This window comes from Canis aureus, chromosome 25 (assembly GCF_053574225.1).
Source record: "Canis aureus isolate CA01 chromosome 25, VMU_Caureus_v.1.0, whole genome shotgun sequence".
Taxonomy (NCBI): Eukaryota; Metazoa; Chordata; class Mammalia; order Carnivora; family Canidae; genus Canis; species Canis aureus.
Window position 1 is genome coordinate 2566032 of NC_135635.1, and position 19699 is coordinate 2585730.

At 44.3% G+C, this 19699-nt stretch overlaps 1 protein-coding gene across 1 annotated transcript; it reads left to right on the plus strand.

Moving 5' to 3' along the window:
• Window positions 1–1285: 1285 nt before the first annotated feature.
• KRT5 (keratin 5) lies at window positions 1286–7651 on the plus strand. The gene is made up of 9 exons (XM_077869946.1): window positions 1286–1953; window positions 2510–2724; window positions 3494–3554; window positions 3665–3760; window positions 4353–4517; window positions 4904–5029; window positions 5278–5498; window positions 6482–6516; window positions 6977–7651. Exons 1-9 carry the CDS (start codon window positions 1396–1398, stop codon window positions 7291–7293), a joined length of 1794 nt encoding a protein of 597 aa, XP_077726072.1. The 5' UTR covers window positions 1286–1395; the 3' UTR covers window positions 7294–7651.
• Window positions 7652–19699: the final 12048 nt, after the last annotated feature.

Sequence of the window (19699 nt, forward strand, 5' to 3'; positions counted from 1 at the left end):
AGGAGGGTGTGGTGTAAGACGGACACTTGCTAAAACCTACCCAGCCCCCAGCTCCTCCATGTGGTGCCACGGCCCCCTGGACTAGCAGGGCGGAGGGGTCTGGCGGGAGTCCCCCTTGAAGCAGCCATGGCAGACGGTGATGCCAACTGCCCGGTCCCCCAGATCTGCTCCACGCGGCCTCTGGGGCAGGACGACCCATAGACTTAGAATGCCACTTTCCATTCCCCTGGCCCTTCAGGGAACTTGGGGCTGGCGCTTAGAAAGCACAGCAGTCCCCGCTGCCTGCAACGGGGTGGTTCTCCGTTATAACAGGCCGGCGGATTCTCAACATGTTCCTGATGAGATTAGAAGCTCCTGCAGGTATGTGTTTGTGGCAGCCTTCAGCCTGTATCAACAGATACGATGACTCATTTCTTCCCCGGTGGAATAACTGAGGGCTTGCTGGAACACACCTGGGGGGCTGGGGCAGCAGACGGAGCAGCTCCCTCCGAGGAGGGACGTGACCGCCAGGCTGAGTCTGGGGACCTTTTATGAGGGATTGCATGGCTCTGCGAAGCCCCCGCAGGGTCCTGTAGAGGCCCAAGAGCAAGGGGGAAAGGTCAAAGCCACAAAAAACACTGACTCGGGAGGAGCTGTGGAGGGATAGGCCTGCCCCTGTAGGGCGCAAAGCGACATAGACCCCGGGGTGGAGGATGTCCCACATTCCCTGCTTCTGGAGCTCGTGGCTTGGGGAGACAACCAGAGAGCTTGCCCAGTGGGCTCCGGGATGATAACTTTGCCTCCCTCAAGAACGGGGATCCTGCAGTCAATCCAAGTCAAAATGTCTATTTTCCCCTCTAGCACACGGCTGGGATGTCAGCAACCCTCCGCCGGAAAGAGTAAAATAGAGCAGATCCCTGGCCCTGGAGGACTCCTCGGCCTCCAATTCATGGGCAGCGCGCCCTGCGCTGAGGTGGCTGGGACACTGGCCGCCCGGACACTGGCCAAAGTAAGTGACCCCTTGTCTCTGGTGCTCCTTCCTGGGTGCTCACAGCCCCGGGCCCCCACGGCGAAGAGAGACTGGCTGGCAGCTTCGCCAACTCTCTGCCAAGACATCAGCGCTGCAAGGCAAGGTTATTCCTAACCGAGCACAGCCTGCCAGGAAGCCAGCGTTTGCACCCCACACCACCGTGCAGGTGTGCCGGTGAGCTCACAGCTGCCCCCCAGGCATGCCCAGCCCACTTAATCATTCACAGCTCGACAGCTCTCCCGCCCAGCCCAGTTCTAGGGAATAAAAAGGGGGGACTGCAGCTCCCGGGTAACAGAGCCACCTTCTGCGTCCTGCCGCGCTCTGTTCTCGCCAGCACTCCCAACCTCTAGGGCCCACTACTCTTGCTCCACCAGGAACAAGCCATCATGTCTCGCCAGTCGAGTGTATCCTTCCGGAGCGGGGGCAGCCGTAGCTTCAGCGCTGCCTCTGCCATTACCCCGTCTGTCTCCCGCACCAGCTTCACCTCCGTGTCCCGGTCCGGGGGTGGCGGTGGCGGCTTTGGCAGGGTCAGCCTAGGGGGTGCTTGTGGAGCAGGTGGCTATGGCAGCCGCAGCCTCTACAACCTGGGAGGCTCCAAGAGGATCTCCATCAGCACTAGTGGTGGCGGCTTCAGGAACCGATTTGGCGCAGGTGCTGGTGCTGGAGGCGGCTATGGCTTCGGAGGTGGAGCCGGGAGTGGATTTGGCTTTGGCGGTGGAGCTGGTGCAGGCTTTGGGCTCGGTGGCGGCGCTGGCTTTGGAGGTGGCTTCGGTGGCCCTGGCTTCCCCGTGTGCCCTCCCGGAGGCATCCAAGAGGTCACGGTCAACCAGAGCCTCCTGACTCCCCTCAACCTGCAAATCGACCCCACCATCCAGCGGGTGAGGACGGAGGAGCGCGAGCAGATCAAGACCCTCAACAACAAGTTCGCCTCCTTCATCGACAAGGTGAGCGGGATCCTTTGTGAAAAACCACCACGCGTGTGGAATAAATGCCAAAGAAAGTGGGAAGAGGGGAGATTTTCTGACTTGGTGCAAATATCTTCATAGTTGGCAGGTTTTTTCTGTGTATTTTTCTGGATTTGTGGCCCATTTTCTTAGTTAGACTGCTAGTTGGTCGCTTGGAAGAGAGGAGCTCATTTCTTCCCCTTCAGAGATGACCCCATAAGGGCTCCTCGATCCCTGTGGGGGCAAAGAGTAGAATTCTGTGCTTCCTGGAATAGTGCTGATTAAGTAGAAAGGTAGATGAGTTCATTGGGCAGGAGCCTGAGGGCCTGCACCAGTGTCGCGGGCACCAGTCACCAGTCATCCAGCTGTACCCAGGTGACCCACAGAAGAGTGGGGGCAGGCACCTCATTCTGGACCTCCACTCCTGGGGCTCACAGCCAGGTGCTGTTGCATGGAGAGGTGTAGGGGACCAGTGCGAAATGGGAGAAAAATGGGAGAATTGATGATGGAAACATGAAATTCAAGTTTCTCCACCTTTAAACTCCGTCTCCTCCAGGTGCGCTTCCTGGAGCAACAGAACAAGGTCCTGGACACCAAGTGGACTCTGCTCCAGGAGCAGGGCACCAAGACCGTGAGGCAGAACCTGGAGCCCCTGTTTGAGCAGTACATCAACAACCTCAGGAGACAGCTGGACAGCATCCTGGGGGAGAGGGGCCGCCTGGACTCGGAGCTGAGGAACATGCAGGACCTGGTGGAGGACTTCAAGAACAAGTGAGTTGCAGGGAGCAGACACAGGACCGGTGATGTCTTCTTGGCACCAGATGTGCTTGATAACCAGGCGGCTTGCTGCTTTTGCCTTCCCCACGGGCTAGACATGTATACCTTCCATGGGCACCTGAAGTCCTGGAAAAAGAAAATGCAGTCCATGTTTAGAAAGTACCAGCCCCAATCTCAGTCCCTCGGTACCACCAGTATTTGGCCACCAGTCAGAGCAACAAGCTCACTCGATGCCCTTGGTATGACCTGGTGAAATAAGCCATCATGTAATCCTTGCTCTTTGGGGCTTTTCTCCCCAGTGTAGTCAAAGTCCACAGTGCAGGCTCTCTGATGGATTTTCTCCAAACCTAACTTAGTGGCTCAAATAATTTATTTAGTCCTTGTGGAGCAGCAGCTGGGTTGGTAGCTTTTTTGGTTTGTTTTCACAAGGCTGTGAAAGCTGAAAAAAAAAGAAAAAACCTACTAGGGAAATGGACTAGATATGGAGTTGGGGAGAAACAACACAGCTTCTTTATGGGAATATTCTTGAAGCAACCGAGTGGTGACAATAACATAATGATTATCTGATAGGCAGTTACTGAAAAACCAATGTTCTTGTGGGTAGGACCTTGTCCAAGGGCTCACACTCCCTTTCTGCCTGTATGATCTGAGAAGACCCTTCCCAGCAGGAAGGCAGGCCCAAGTGGTCTTGATGCAATAAAGATCCCAGGTCCCACCTGCCCCTCATCCTCTGATCAGCACTCTGCATCCTTTTTACCACCAGGTACGAAGATGAAATCAACAAGCGTACCACTGCTGAGAATGAGTTTGTGATGCTGAAGAAGGTGCGTGGGTAAAAGACAGCCCATAGCCTGTGGCTATGCTGCCCTAAGGTGTTGTTCATTTAAGACAGGGTAAGAATCGGGTACAGTGCCAATCATCCCTGTTTCTCTAGGACGTGGACGCTGCCTACATGAACAAGGTGGAGCTAGAGGCCAAGGTTGATGCCCTGATGGATGAGATCAACTTCATGAAGATGTTCTTTGAGGCGGTAAGAGATGCCCCCCCATCTGGGACCCATAGACATGGGACATTACCAGGAATCAAGGGCTCCAGGATTGACGTCAGTGGTCCCTAAGCTATGGGCACACCTCTATCTCTCTTCCCTCCTTTGGTACTAGTTGCATTTTATTACTTATGAAGACAGCCCTTGGAAAAGAAGAAAGTCAATTTTCAAACAAAAGTCCTCTTCCACAGTCATTTTGCAGAGTAAAGTCTGGAGTGCGTTACCAGAGGCACGAGTATACCTTTCCTGGCCACCTCCCCTTTCTGGAGTGGCATCCCCTCTCTGTTTTCTCCCAGCCTGGAGTCCATGCGACTAGATTATTTTAAAATAAGTCAATGGCCCAAGAAGACACAGGTTGGAGAGGTTACAAGATAGGGATTTCTTGGAAGTTCAAAGTTGTAGAAATTTTTAAAAAACTAGATCGAGTCATGATCTGGATTGTTTATTAACTCATCTTCATTTTTGATGTAGGTGGCTATTATTCCTTTTCTCAAGTTGACATACCACAATGAGTGGAAGATTTGAATGGACTTGACATTAAATAACACAGAATGCCTGACTTCAAATCTCCCCGCAGGAGCTGTCCCAGATGCAGACGCATGTCTCGGACACATCCGTGGTCCTGTCCATGGACAACAACCGCTCCCTGGACCTGGACAGCATCATCGCTGAGGTCAAGGCCCAGTATGAGGACATCGCCAACCGTAGCCGGACGGAAGCTGAGTCCTGGTACCAGACCAAGGTGAGTGCTATGACAAATACATCCTGAGTGAGGGGATGGACATGTGTCTAGGATTCTAGGCCATTGACAAAATGCTGAGGATGGGGGTCCTGAAATCTGCTGAGGCCTCGTAGGGTCACTTATATGAAGAGTCATGTATGCATTTGCCACATAAACTCAAGATAAGGAGAATCTCGTTCTGAATCCCACACCTGTGTCTCTATGAAAACAAAGGATTAAAGGGAAAGTTATCTAAGACCAGGTCCACCTGGACAACACTGAAACTGGCCCCAGGCCTCAGATAATGACGCCACTTACCACCTCTTGGTAGTTCCTACCTGTGAGCTTTGAGAAAGTGTTTCCATGCTCAAATAAATGGGATCTTTCCTCTTTTCCTATGGCTTCAGTATGAGGAGCTGCAGCAGACAGCAGGCCGTCACGGGGATGATCTCCGCAACACCAAGCAAGAGATCTCTGAGATGAACCGGATGATCCAGAGGCTGAGAGCCGAGATTGACAATGTCAAGAAGCAGGTAGGAAGAGGTTGCAAGAAGGCAAGGAAGGGGCTTGAGCTCTGAAAGGCAGACCTATTTTGTTTTGTTTTACTTTTTATGAACACACACACACCCCCTAGAGCAAGTACAGAGCTAGAACAGCGTTTCAATGTTCCACCATCTACAGTGACCAGTGTACTGGCTTCTCCCCGGAATCCCAGAAAGAGATACAACAGGCCTAGGTCAGCTACAAAAGGGTTCCCACTCACACTTCTTTCCCTCTGTAGTGCGCCAACCTGCAGAATGCCATCGCTGATGCTGAGCAGCGCGGGGAGCTGGCCCTCAAGGATGCCAAGAACAAGCTGGCTGAGCTGGAGGAGGCCCTGCAGAAGGCCAAGCAGGACATGGCCCGGCTGCTGAGGGAGTACCAGGAGCTCATGAACACCAAGCTGGCCCTGGACGTGGAGATCGCCACCTACAGGAAGCTGCTGGAGGGCGAGGAGTGCAGGTGGGTGACATAAAGCTGACTTCAACAGCCCAGGATGGCGTCACATTTGACAAAATGGAGCTTCTTCTCCGCTACAGGGTGTAAATCACACACACAAGTGACTGCTTTCTTGTGCATGATAATTATTCTTCACTAATCCAGTTTTCCCGCCACGAACACCAAGCTGACCCACACAATGTGGCCCCAACTCATCTTGTTGACCCTCTTCCCACCACCAGTATTCCTTCTCACCCTGTTCCCACCACCAGATTCCTCTTCTTTTTTTTTTTTAATTTTTTTTTAATTTTTATTTATTTATGATAGTCACACAGAGAGAAAGAGAGAGAGGCAGAGACACAGGCAGAGGGAGAAGCAGGCTCCATGCACCGGGAGCCCGATGTGGGATTCGATCCCGGGTCTCCAGAATCGCGCCCTGGGCCAAAGGCAGGCGCCAAACCGCTGCGCCACCCAGGGATCCCTAGATTCCTCTTCTTCAAACAACTAAGCAACTCAACAAATGTCTTCCACATTATTCAAGTACCCCTTCTTTTAAGAAGCCTTTCATGATTACTCGAGCTAAGTTTAATTCACTTGCCTTTGGATTCTTAAACTATTTCATTTTCTGCAATCTTCTGACATTACCCACTACCCATCCTTCCTGTTAGAAGTATGTCAGTCCATGCCAAATTCCCTCAGAGAATGTAAGCTCCTACCAGGCCCAAACTGCTTCATACATATTCATAGTTCCCACAACCTCTTACTCATGCTTTCCATATAATGGGTGGAGGAATGTGAATTACAATCTTCTTTCAATAACCTGTCTTTAGGTCAAACAGGTTGACACTTGTCTTCATTGGGAAGTCACTCGAGAGGAGAGGGCTCTTTCTCTAATTTAAGCAGCTCTGGGGCATACAGGCCCCTTGCTTATAGAACAAGCTCAAAACATGGCTAGTACTGTCTTTTGAGGAGTTTTTAACTCTTGCTTTAATTTTTTCCCCTTTTAGACTGAGTGGAGAAGGAGTTGGACCAGTCAACATCTGTAAGTACCTTTGAGCAGACATTAACAATGATGGTAATATGGGGTATTTGGGGCCAATTCAGAATCCCGTTGTTTCTGGATACTGGAAACTCCCATCCTAATATGTGGTTATTTAATATACTTAGAGAGAAGCAGGTGGTGGAGGGGAAAAAACACAGGTTGAGACATGAACCAACATGCTCATGTCTTATTTCTTAAAGGGTAGGCCCAGTATCCCATACATCCTGTGCCCTCTCCCCTCACTTTCCCTACCCCCTGAGGACTTAGCACCATCCCTTGCCTTCCATGCTCACTAACTTTCTGTTAGGGACCTTAAATAAATAGCTTAGTTCTGAGACTCATTTGCTACTCTGTGAAAGGGGCCAGGTACAGTGTTAACACTAGTGGGATCAAATAACTTGGGCACATAAGATCAATCTAGTACACTGGTCTCACCAACTTCTCCCTCCTTTCTCTGCAGCTGTCATCACAAACAGCGTGTCCTCTGCCTACGGCGGCGGCAGTGGTTTTGGTGGAGGCAGTGGCTTTGGTGGTGGCCTCGGTGGCGGTCTGGGCGGTGGTCTTGGCGGTGGTCTTGGAGGAGGTGGCAGCGGGAGCTACTACTCCAGCAGCAGTGGAGGCGTCGGCCTGGGTGGTGGGCTCAGTGTAGGGGGCTCTGGCTTCAGTGCAGGCAGTGGCCGAAGCCTGGGAATGGGCTTTGGCAGTGGCGGGGGCAGCAGCTCCAGTGTCAAGTTTGTCTCTACCACCTCCTCTTCCCGGAAGAGTTTCAAGAGTTAAGAGCCTGCTGCAAATCACTGCCTCCCAAGAGCAGCAATCCAGCCTGAGGTGACTGCCTCTTCCAGGTGGTTGCCCAAACCAAGTTTTCCCTTTTTCTGGAGTGTAAACCACCATTTGCAGAGCCACATTCTTGGTTCCCTAAAGGGCCCAATCCCTGGTCTCTAGTCTCCCATGTCATGATTCTGTGTTCTGCTTCAAATCAGTCTTTAAGTGTCTATAGCATGTTCCTTGATGAGAAAAGAATCCAAAGTTTCTTAATACCTAAACCTTCAGAACAGTGTCCCCATCCCAAACCCAAATTTTGTTCTGGTTCTGACTACCTCCAGAATGTGTTCAATAAAATGCTTTTATAATATAATCTCTTGTGCAGAATTGTTTTTTCAAGGCATATAACCAGCCTAGAAACCCCACGAGGGTCAATCTGTCCAGATGTGATTGGTTCCTTTGATGATGCATGGGGAGAATGGAATACCCTTGAGGATGGCAAACTGACCATCCTGGGTGGTCCAGAGACTCCAAGAGGCTTGAGAGAAGGTTGTTAAAGCCTCTAGAATGAAGGAATGTCTGGTGGGCATGAATGGTAATGTCCACTGTATTGCGATTTGGACAGATTTTAGAGCTTTTTGTTGGAGAGGGGCTCCATTCAAGGTGGGCTGATTTGCAAGCAACAGCATAAATGGGCCTAAGCAAAAATTTTAAATAAAGAATATGTTACCTTCAGAACTCAAAATAGCCTAAAAGATGCTAGGACTATTCTGGTATTATGAGTACCAAGCAGGTCAATAGCTGTTTCTTGACAGAGTCAGGGTGGCTTTTGGATTACCAGATAATTTCAGGTATTTAACTGAGGCAACAAGTATTTGCACTATTTATAGAGCAGTGGCTCATCCTCTTTGTGAGCTCCTTTGTATTTGCATGTCCTGAATGAGTGTGTCCAGTAAATCTCTTCTGAGGAGCATTTGTCAGTGTAATAGCATACCTGTGCTCCTGTAGAAAGTCAGATGCATTTAAGGTCTTGCCTGCAAAGATTGTGGGAATGGCAGGGCTCTTGAGGCATTCCCTGAGCATCTGAGTTAAAGATGTATTGTGCCCTTCTGGAGTAAAGGCAAACTGACTGAAAGGCTGTGGGGATGGGTATTGAACAGAATATTAGCCAAATCCATGAAAGCAAAGTATTTGCCAGTTGCTGATTGGGTAGAGTCAGCAATTTCATTAATATTGGGTAGGGGCCTTAATGACTCATCACATTAAGGCTGTAATAATTCACTATGAGGTATCTTTATTCTTTCCAAGTTTAAAACCAAGCCAAATTGGGTTGTTGAATGGAGAAACAGTAAGCATAATTCCCCTTCTCTAAACAGATCCCATAAAATGGGTTTCATTCTTTGAAGGCCCTGTTCTAATTTACATTGAGACATATTCACTATTTTAACTAGCAGAAGGCCTATGGAGTCTGATTTTGTCAAGCCAATGAATAAGTGTCAAGGACTTGATTTAATTTTAGTTCGTTACTCATTGGGTTTGAGTGTGTGTGACCACTGTGAGATGTTTTAGGGGGCCATGCATGAAATTTAGGCAAGTCAATAGTGCTGATAATTAAGGTGAAGCATACCTGTCTGTTCTGTATTTTGGGTTCATTAACTACTCCAAGATTACAGGGGTACCATGTTTAAATATAGTGAGATCCCAGGCCTAAGTGTAATTTGACCTCCAGTATGGATCAAGGCCACAAAGATTGGCCAATTAGTGTATTTCAGATATTAAAGTTAATTCAGAACACATATGCTAGAGGCACAAAGCCAATCCATGCTCTTTTTTATCTTTTTGATGTAAAAATTCTTTTAGTAAATTTCGAATTTCCAATTGCATTAAATTGTTTCAGTTCTTTGCTTCCTGTTTCCAGATTTTTCTTCCTTTCTCTTTTCTCTTCTTCTCCTTTTTCTTCTTCTTCTCTTCCTTTCTCTTCCTTTCTCTTCTTTCCTTTCTTCCTTTGTTCTTCCCTTTGTTCCTTCTCTTTCTTCCTCCTTCTACTCTCTCTCCCATTCTTTCTTTCTCTCTTTTTCTTTGCTGTGTTTATTTGATATACTTGTGGGAGAGAGGGATTATTCTCTTTCTTGCCCATATCTTCCTCCAGAGAGCCTCAAGTTGGTATCATCAGGGTTTGGGGCCTCCCTCATGGAAATAGTTCAAATAACCTCTTAGTTATATCACAGTTGTGACATATTTGTTTTCCCCTAGAGCTCTGAGGATGAGGATCTTTTTTGGCAACAGAAGGAGAAGCAGCAGCAGCAGCAGTAAACACATTTTGCAGGGTCCTAGTAAACTACCTGCTTTTCAGATGTGGCCTCAGCATGCTACATAAGGACTGGTCTTTCTCCACAAGGCTGACCACCTGATGGGACCATATATTGCACAGATTATTGATCTTTCCCTTGAGCACTTCGCAGAATGGAGACCAACATCTTGAGACACACACTAATGGTCACAGGATAAGAGTCATTCCCATGATCTTAGCATCAGTCATATTTTATGGGAGAATCCAGAAACACAATTCAATATGAGACTATAGAAAGGTCTGGTCTGAGTGCATGACCCAGTGCCATATTAAGGAGTGCCCCAGTCCCATTCTCTTGCCTCTAAATAACAATTGTTGAAACTTCTGACATAAGTCAGGTAGGTCTATAACAGATGCCTTGGTAGAACTCAGTAAATGTATCACAAACACAGCTCAGAGTGCAAGTTTGATATCAGGCAGCTACACAACTCAAAGAACCTACTAGACATAAAGCAGTAGCTCAAACTGAATGCTCACAAGTACACAGCAGAGCTATATTGCAAGGCAAAGTAAGAAAAGAAAGACCCCAGTGGTAACAGTCATCATCTAGACATACTGCTCACTGTGCCAATTATTATGGCCACTCTACGAGGCAGGATGAATCTCCACTCAAAATTTGGTTCAACTATTGAGATTGATGACAGTACACATACACACCAAGGTAGTATGAAAATATATTGCTCACATAATAAGGCTCCCTGGGGAGAGAACAGGAGGTCTCCCAGGCTAATCCAAATATGGCTTGAAAGAGGAGGGAATGGAGATGGAGTGCAGATTTTTATGGTGACTAGGGATGAGGCCAGGTTGAGGATTACCACATAAGGCTTGAAGTTCCCACTAATCACAAAAGAGGGAACATCCAGGCTTTCTTTTTTTTTTTTTAATATTTTTTAAATTTTATTTATTTATGATAGTCACAGAGAGAGACAGAGAGAGAGAGAGGCAGAGACATAGGCAGAGGGAGAAGCAGGCTCCATGCAGGGAGCCTGACGTGGGATTTGATCCTCGGTCTCCAGGATCGCGCCCTGGGCCAAAGGCAGGCGCTAAACTGCTGCGCCACCCAGGGATCCCCATCCAGGCTTTCTTATCCAGGTTTTCTCAGATGTGGAAAGAGGGGAAGAGGGAAGAATAGAGCTTAGAAGCTGTCAAATATCATTATGGTAAGGGGGGCTCAACATTTGAAAAAACACAATTATATAATATACAATGTTAACAGAATAAAATGAGAGAAATCAAATGCTCTCTCTTTCTTGGTCTCTCTCTCTCTCTGTCTCTCTGTCTCTGTCTCTCTCTCTCTCTCTCTCTCTCTCTCTCTCTCTCACACACACACACACATCCCAGACAGCAAATATCATGTTCAATGACCAAAAATTTCCCATTGAAACCAGGAAGGATGCAAAGATAACTGTGATCACTACAATTATTCAACATTATCCTAGAGATCATAGCTAGAGTGGTAAGGTAAGACAAAGAAATAAACATCTTAAGGATTAGAAAGAAAGAAAACAAACTGCAGTTATTCACATATGACATGATTATGTATGTAGAAAATCAAAAGATTCTCTAAACTATTAGAATTAATAACGAAATTTATCAAGGTCACTAGAAAATTAATATAAAAATCTTTGGATTTCTATAATATTCTAGTAAGAAACACTTAGAAAATGAAATATAAAAGATACCATTTTTAGTAGTATTAAAAATATCTGATACCTAAGAATAAAGATATGCAAAACATAGACACAGAAAACTACAGAACCTTATTGAAAATGACTAAAGAAAATTAATAAAGAGACGTATATACAATCTTCATGGATTAGAAAACAGTATTATAAATATGTCAACTTCTGGGCAGCCCGGGTGGCTCAGCGGTTTAGTGCTGCATTCAACCCAGGGCTGATCCTGAAGACCCAGGATCGAGTCCCACGTCGGGCTCCCTGCATGGAGCCTGCTTCTCCCTCTGCCTGCTGTGTTTCTGCCTCTCTCTCTCTCTCTCTCTGTGTGTGTGTGTCTCTCATGAATGGATAAATAAAATCTTAAACAAAAAATTTTTAAAAATAAATAAATAAATAAATAAATATGTCAACTTCCCCTATTTGAGCTATGGATTCAAAGCAATTTCAATCAAATTCTGGCGGTATTTTATGTAAATTGATAAAACTATTCTAAAATTTGTATAGAAATGAAAAAAATCTGAAATAGTAAAAAAAAAAATCTTTAAAAAGACCAAAGTTCTTATAGTTCCAGATATTGACATTTATAAAAATATACTTAATTAAGTAAGAGAGTGTGCTGTTGGGAAAAGACTGAAAAATGGACCAGTGGAACAATATATAGATTTTACAAACAACCCACATATAGACTCACTTGATTTATAGCAATAATGCCACTGAAGTGTAATAGGGAAAGAATAGCTTTGTACAACAAATGGTATAAAGTCAGTTGACTCTCCATATGGGAAAAACTGTATCATGAATCCTAACTCGTATCATACATAAATGTCAATTTTTTCTGTATTATGTAGTCTTATATGTGAAAGGTAAAATGATAATGTATGTAAATGAAACAGAATTTTTCACGATGACCCAAAGATAGACAAAATTTCTAAACATAATAAAAATTGCTTACATTAGAAAAAGTATAAACTTTTGCCCATAAAACAACATAAAAAGACCAAAACATCAAGCCACAACCCAGGAAAAGATGTGTACATTATATATATCTCTCTCAAAGAAATTGCATACAGAACGTATAACATTTATGTGAAACTCAAAAGACTGTCCACAGTTAACATTCTTTTCAAGTATACATGGGACATTCACAAAGATAGATCATATTCTGAGCCAGTTTTGTAAGATTGAAATTATAAAGGCTATGCTTTATAACTATGGTATATTAAATTAGAAACAAAAAACAATAAAATATCTCAAAAATCCTAATTATTTGGATACTAAATCAAATACTTCTAAGTAACCCATGAGTTAGTTAATGATGGGATCATTGAAAGGAAAGGGTCTAAAGTTTAGTCATTACCTATTGCCTGCTCATTTATAATAGAAATCCAAAGCAACCTAATCACCAGTACCATTATGTGTAGTCCAGTATGAGGGAAGATCTATGTCAGTCTATGTCTGAATTGCCAGATGTAGCAAATAAAAATATGAGATGTGAAGTTCAATTTGAATTTCAGATGAATGACACATAATTCTTAATGTAAGTATATTCCATGCAATAGTTGGGACATACTTATATTTCAGTTTTTATGCTGCTTATGTGAAATTCAGATTTAACTGTATGTCCTCTGTTTTGACTAGGTGTAATTCATAAGTGACCGGGATAGTAATGCCTGCCCTGAGTATCAAGCCTGCTGACCTGTAGTTGGCCTCCATAGACTGGGGACTCATCTGGCCTTTACTCAAGGGTATGAGGGAGACCTGTAGGTAATCTACTGTCATGGAGCTTCTCACATGGGAAAGGAGAACCAGAGTCTGAGCCTGACTCGTTGAGAAGTTTCTTTGTCAGCTTTTGGGATTTTGTGCAGCATGGCAGTTCCTAAGCTCCTCTTCCACCCCACCATGCCTTTGACCTCAAACTCCAGAGCTGCATCATAGAAAGATAAGGAAGTCACTAATATTCAAAAGTCTCCCCCAGTTTTAAAGCCTCTGTCTAGCAACCTAACCTATTCAAGCAGCCAGACCATTGCCCAGCTGTGGAAAATCATGGAATCAGGCTAGACTGCAACTTGATTCATGACCAGGGAGGCAGGTCTCTGCATTGGCTTCAAATCAGCAAAATATTATTATAACAAAATTGGTTATTGTTGTTCCTGTGGAATTTTTTCTTGCATTTTATTATTTATCATATAGATAAACCATGGTATAGAATATCTGATTAGCCAAATTCTAGAATAAGCTTGTATAAACATGGCCTAAAAGAGAGAAAGTCCATTTCTGTCAAAATGTCAAAATTACAACCATGAGACTGATATCTGAGAAGATGTGAATGAGATAATTCTTGCTTGGCAAAATTTGCATAGAAGTTTATGTTGAAATGGTTTTTAGACATTTTACCACAAAAGGAGAATTTTCCCCAGCCAGAAACACCCTGATGCTAATCTGAATGTCACTTTCAACATGGACCATCTTTCAATTTCATCTTTTAGTCAATGGCATTTCAAAACAAAGTCTCTGACCAACACTGTTTTGAGGTTTTATTAATTGTTTTAAAGCTAGCACTGGGTAGAAAAACCTGAAGTATAATTAATTGTTGGAGGCTCAGTGTGGATAAATTTGAGAGGGTTTTTAAAATATTTTATTTATTATTCATGAAAGACACACAGAGAGAGGCAGAGACAAGGGCAGAGGGAGAAGCAGGATCCATGCAGGGAGCCTGATGTGGGGACTTGATCCTGGAACTCCAAGATCATACCCTGAGCCAAAGGCTCAACTGCTGAGTCACCCAAGTGTCCCAATTTTGAGAGTTAAGAAACCTCAAGGGGAAAAAAAAAACCCTCAAGGGGGCTCAGTCTTTTGGGGATATCCACAGTTTGTGAGTTTTGTCTCTAGGAGTTCTACCAAGGGCAATGACTAAAACATAGTAATAAATACAGTAGATATTAATCCAATTATATCAATAATCACTTTAAAAGTCAACAACCTAAACATACCATATTTATATTGATGAGAGATTATCAGTATGTATTAAAACCATAAGACCCAACTAAAGATTGGCTACAAGAAACTCATTTTAAATATAAAGTATTCTAAGGAGGGCACTTGATGGGATGATATGATGATGTATCTGCATATATATATATATATATGCATATATATAGCATACAGAACGTATAACATTTATATAAATATATATATATTATATATACTGTAAAGAGAGGGGGAAAGATATACCATGCTAATACTAATTAAAAGAAATTTGGGGCAGCCTGGGTGGTTCAGCTGTTTAGTGCTGCCTTTGGCCCAGGGCATGGTCCTGGAGACCTGGGATCGAGTCCCATGTCTGGCTCTCTGCATGGAGCCTGCTTCTCCCTCTGCCTATGTCTCTCTCTGCCTCTCTCACTCTCTCTCTCTCTCATGAATAAATAAATAAAATCTTTAAAAAAAAGAAATTTGGAGTATTTGTATTAATTTCAGAAAGAGCAGACTTCAGAGCTAGAAAAATAATCAGGGATAGAGGCATTACCTAATGATAAAGGGATAAATTCTCCAAGAAGATATAATAATCCTTAATGTCTGTGCACCCAGTAACAGAGTATCAAAATACTTGAGGCAACAACTAATAGAATAGCAAGGAGAAATAGACAACTGTACTATTATAGTTGGAGACTTCAACACCCCTCTATTACTAATGAACAGCTCTAGGAGGCAGAAAATCAGTAAAGACATAATTGAATTCAATAACACCATCAACCAACTGGATATAACTGACATCTATAGAATACTTCATCCAACAACAACAGAATACACACTCTTATCAAGCTTACATGGAACATTCACCAGAATAGAAAGAATAGAAATCATACAATCTATCCTTTCAAACCATAACAGAAGTAAATCAGAAATTAATGACACTGAAAAATCCCCAAGTATGAGGAGATTAAATAACACATTTCTAAATTTCACATGATCAAAGAAGATCAATTTTAGGAGAATTTCAAAATATTTTGGACTAAGTGAAAATGAAAATACAGTTTATCAAAATTTGTTGGATGCTGCAAAAGTAGTGGTTAGAGGGAATCCCTGGGTGGCTCAGTGGTTTAGCGCCTGCCTTCAGCCCAGGGCATGGTCCTGGAGACCCAGGATCGAGTCCCACATTGGTCTCCCTGCATAGAGCCTGCTTCTTCCTCTGCCTGTGTCTCTGCCTCTCTCTCCTCTGTGTCTTTCATGAATAAATAAATAAAATCTTTTTTAAAAAAGGAGTGGTTAGAAAGAAATTTATAGCACTGAATGCATATATTAGAAAAGAAGAGCCATCTAAAATCGATAATCTAACTGTCCACCTTTGGAAAGTATAAACAGAAGAGCAAATTAATTCCAAAGTAAGCTGAAGGAAATAAGTAATAAAAACTAGAGCAAAAATAAATGAAAAAAAAAACAAGAAATTGACATAAAAAATCAATGAAACCAAAATACAGTTCTTTGAAAAAACCAATAAAATTAATATGCCTCCAGCCAGGCTAACTAAGAAAACAAAAGAGAAAAGACACAAGTTACTAGTAACAGAAATGAATGGGTGAACATCACTATGGATCCCATGGACCTTAAAACGATGATAAAGGAATACTATGAACAACTCTATGCCCACATATTTGATAACCTAGATGAAATGGGTCAATTTCTTGAAAGACACAGCATGCCAAAATTCACATAAGAAGAAATAGACGCGGCGGGACCCGGCGGGACCCGGAGCAGCTGAAGGGGCTCGGGCGGCGGCTCCGCGGAGGGGGCTGCGCGGCCCCGGGAGCAGCTCGGAGGGGCTCGGGCAGAGGAAGAGGCTCCGTGCAGAGGGGCCTGCGCGGTTCCAGGAGCAGCTCGGAGGGGCTCGGGCGGCGGCTCCGCGGAGGGGGCTGCGCGGCCCCGGGAGCAGCTCGGCCGGGCTCGGGCAGAGGAAGAGGCTCCGTGCGGAGGGGGCTGCGCGGTTCCAGGAGCAGCTCGGAGGGGCTTGGGCGGCGGCTCCGCGGAGGGGGTTGCGCGGCCCGGGAGCGCGAATCCACCAGCGCAGGCCCCGGAGCACAGGGCGCCGGGACACAGCCCAGGATACGGCCTCCCCCGGGACAGGCAGAGGCCGGGAGGGCCCAGGACAGCGAGGACGCTCCTGCCCCAGCTGAGCAGATCAGCGGCCCCGCCCCGGAGCCTCCAGGCCCTGCAGACGGGGAGCTCCGGAGTTACTGTGGGGGCTGACTCCAGGGCTCCAGAGCTGCCCCGCCACTGGGGCTGTTCCTCCTGCGGCCTCACGGGGTAAACAACCCCCACTGAGCCCTGCACCAGGCAGGGGCACAGCAGCTCCCCCAACTGCTCACACCTGAAAATCAGCACAACAGGCCCCTCCCCCAGAAGACCAGCTAGACAACTTCCAGGAGAAGCCAAGGGACTTAAAGAACACAGAATCAGAAGATACTCCCCGGTGGTTCTTTTTTTGTTTGTTTGTTTGTTTTTGTTTTTGTTTTTGTTTTGTTTTGCTTTTTGATTTGTTTCCTTCCCCAACCCCCTTTTTTTCTCCTTTCTTTTTCTTTCTCTTTTTCTTCTTTTTTTTTTTCTTTCGTTTTTTTTCTTTTTCTTCCCTTTTTTTTTTCTCTTTCTCTTTTCTTTCCTTCTTTCTCTCCTCTCTTTTTCTCTTTTCCCCAATACAACTTGCTTTTGGCCACTCTGCACTGAGCAAAATGACTAGAAGGAAAACCTCACCTCAAAAGAAAGAATCAGAAACAGTCCTCTCTCCCACAGAGTTACAAAATCTGGATTACAATCCAATGTCAGAAAGCCAATTCAGAAGCACTATTATACAGCTACTGGTGGCTCTAGAAAAAAGTATAAAGGACTCAAGAGACTTCATGACTGCAGAATTTAGAGCTAATCAGGCAGAAATTAAAAATCAATCGAATGAGATGCAATCCAAACTAGAAGTCCTAACGACGAGGGTTAACGAGGTGGAAGAACGAGTGAGTGACCTAGAAGACAAGTTGATAGCAAAGAGGGAAACTGAGGAAAAAAGAGACAAACAATTAAAAGACCATGAAGATAGATTAAGGGAAATAAACGACAGCCTGAGGAAGAAAAACCTACGTTTAATTGGGGTTCCCGAGGGCGCCGAAAGGGACAGAGGGCCAGAATATGTATTTGAACAAATTCTAGCTGAAAACTTTCCTAATCTGGGAAGGGAAACAGGCATTCAGATCCAGGAAATAGAGAGATCCCCCCCTAAAATCAATAAAAACCGTTCAACACCTCGACATTTAATTGTGAAGCTTGCAAATTCCAAAGATAAGGAGAAGATCCTTAAAGCAGCAAGAGACAAGAAATCCCTGACTTTTATGGGGAGGAGTATTAGGGTAACAGCAGACCTCTCCACAGAGACCTGGCAGGCCAGAAAGGGCTGGCAGGATATATTCAGGGTCCTAAATGAGAAGAACATGCAACCAAGAATACTTTATCCAGCAAGGCTCTCATTCAAAATGGAAGGAGAGATAAAGAGCTTCCAAGACAGGCAGCAACTAAAAGAATATGTGACCTCCAAACCAGCTCTGCAAGAAATTTTAAGGGGGCCTCTTAAAATTCCCCTTTAAGAGGAAGTTCAGTGGAACAGTCCACAAAAACAAAGACTGAATAGATATCATGATGACACTAAACTCATATCTCTCAATAGTAACTCTGAATGTGAACGGGCTTAATGACCCCATCAAAAGGCGCAGGGTTTCAGACTGGATAAAAAAGCAGGACCCATCTATTTGCTGTCTACAAGAGACTCATTTGAGACAGAAGGACACCTACAGCCTGAAAATAAAAGGTTGGAGAACCATTTACCATTCGAATGGTCCTCAAAAGAAAGCAGGGGTAGCCATCCTTATATCAGATAAACTAAAATTTACCCCAAAGACTGTAGTGAGAGATGAAGAGGGACACTATATCATACTTAAAGGATCTATTCAACAAGAGGACTTAACAATCCTCAATATAGATGCTCCGAATGTGGGAGCTGCCAAATATATAAATCAATTATTAACCAAAGTGAAGAAATACTTAGATAATAATACACTTATACTTGGTGACTTCAATCTAGCTCTTTCTATACTCGATAGGTCTTCTAAGCAAAACATCTCCAAAGAAACGAGAGCTTTAAATGATACACTGGACCAGATGGATTTCACAGATATCTACAGAACTTTACATCCAAACTCAACTGAATACACATTCTTCTCAAGCGCACATGGAACTTTCTCCAGAATAGACCACATATTGGGTCACAAATCGGGTCTGAACCGATACCAAAAGATTGGGATTGTCCCCTGCATATTCTCGGACCATAATGCCTTGAAATTAGAACTAAATCACAACAAGAAGTTTGGAAGGACCTCAAACACATGGAGGTTAAGGACCATCCTGCTAAAAGATAAAAGGGTCAACCAGGAAATTAAGGAAGAATTAAAAAGATTCATGGAAACTAATGAGAATGAAGATACAACCGTTCAAAATCTTTGGGATGCAGCAAAAGCAGTCCTAAGGGGGAAATACATCGCAATACAAGCATCCATTCAAAAACTGGAAAGAACTCAAATACAAAAGCTAACCTTACACATAAAGGAGCTAGAGAAAAAACAGCAAATAGATCCTACACCCAAGAGAAGAAGGGAGTTAATAAAGATTCGAGCAGAACTCAATGAAATCGAGACCAGAAGAACTGTGGAACAGATCAACAGAACCAGGAGTTGGTTCTTTGAAAGAATTAATAAGATAGATAAACCATTAGCCAGCCTTATTAAAAAGAAGAGAGAGAAGACTCAAATTAATAAAATCATGAATGAGAAAGGAGAGATCACTACCAACACCAAGGAAATACAAACGATTTTAAAAACATATTATGAACAGCTATACGCCAATAAATTAGGCAATCTAGAAGAAATGGACGCATTCCTGGAAAGCCACAAACTACCAAAACTGGAACAGGAAGAAATAGAAAACCTGAACAGGCCAATAACCAGGGAAGAAATTGAAGCAGTCATCAAAAACCTCCCAAGACACAAGAGTCCAGGGCCAGATGGCTTCCCAGGAGAATTTTATCAAACGTTTAAAGAAGAAATCATACCTATTCTCCTAAAGCTGTTTGGAAAGATAGAAAGAGATGGAGTACTTCCAAATTCGTTCTATGAAGCCAGCATCACCTTAATTCCAAAGCCAGACAAAGACCCCGCCAAAAAGGAGAATTACAGACCAATATCCCTGATGAACATGGATGCAAAAATTCTCAACAAGATACTGGCCAGTAGGATCCAACAGTACATTAAGAAAATTATTCACCATGACCAAGTAGGATTTATCCCTGGGACACAAGGCTGGTTCAACA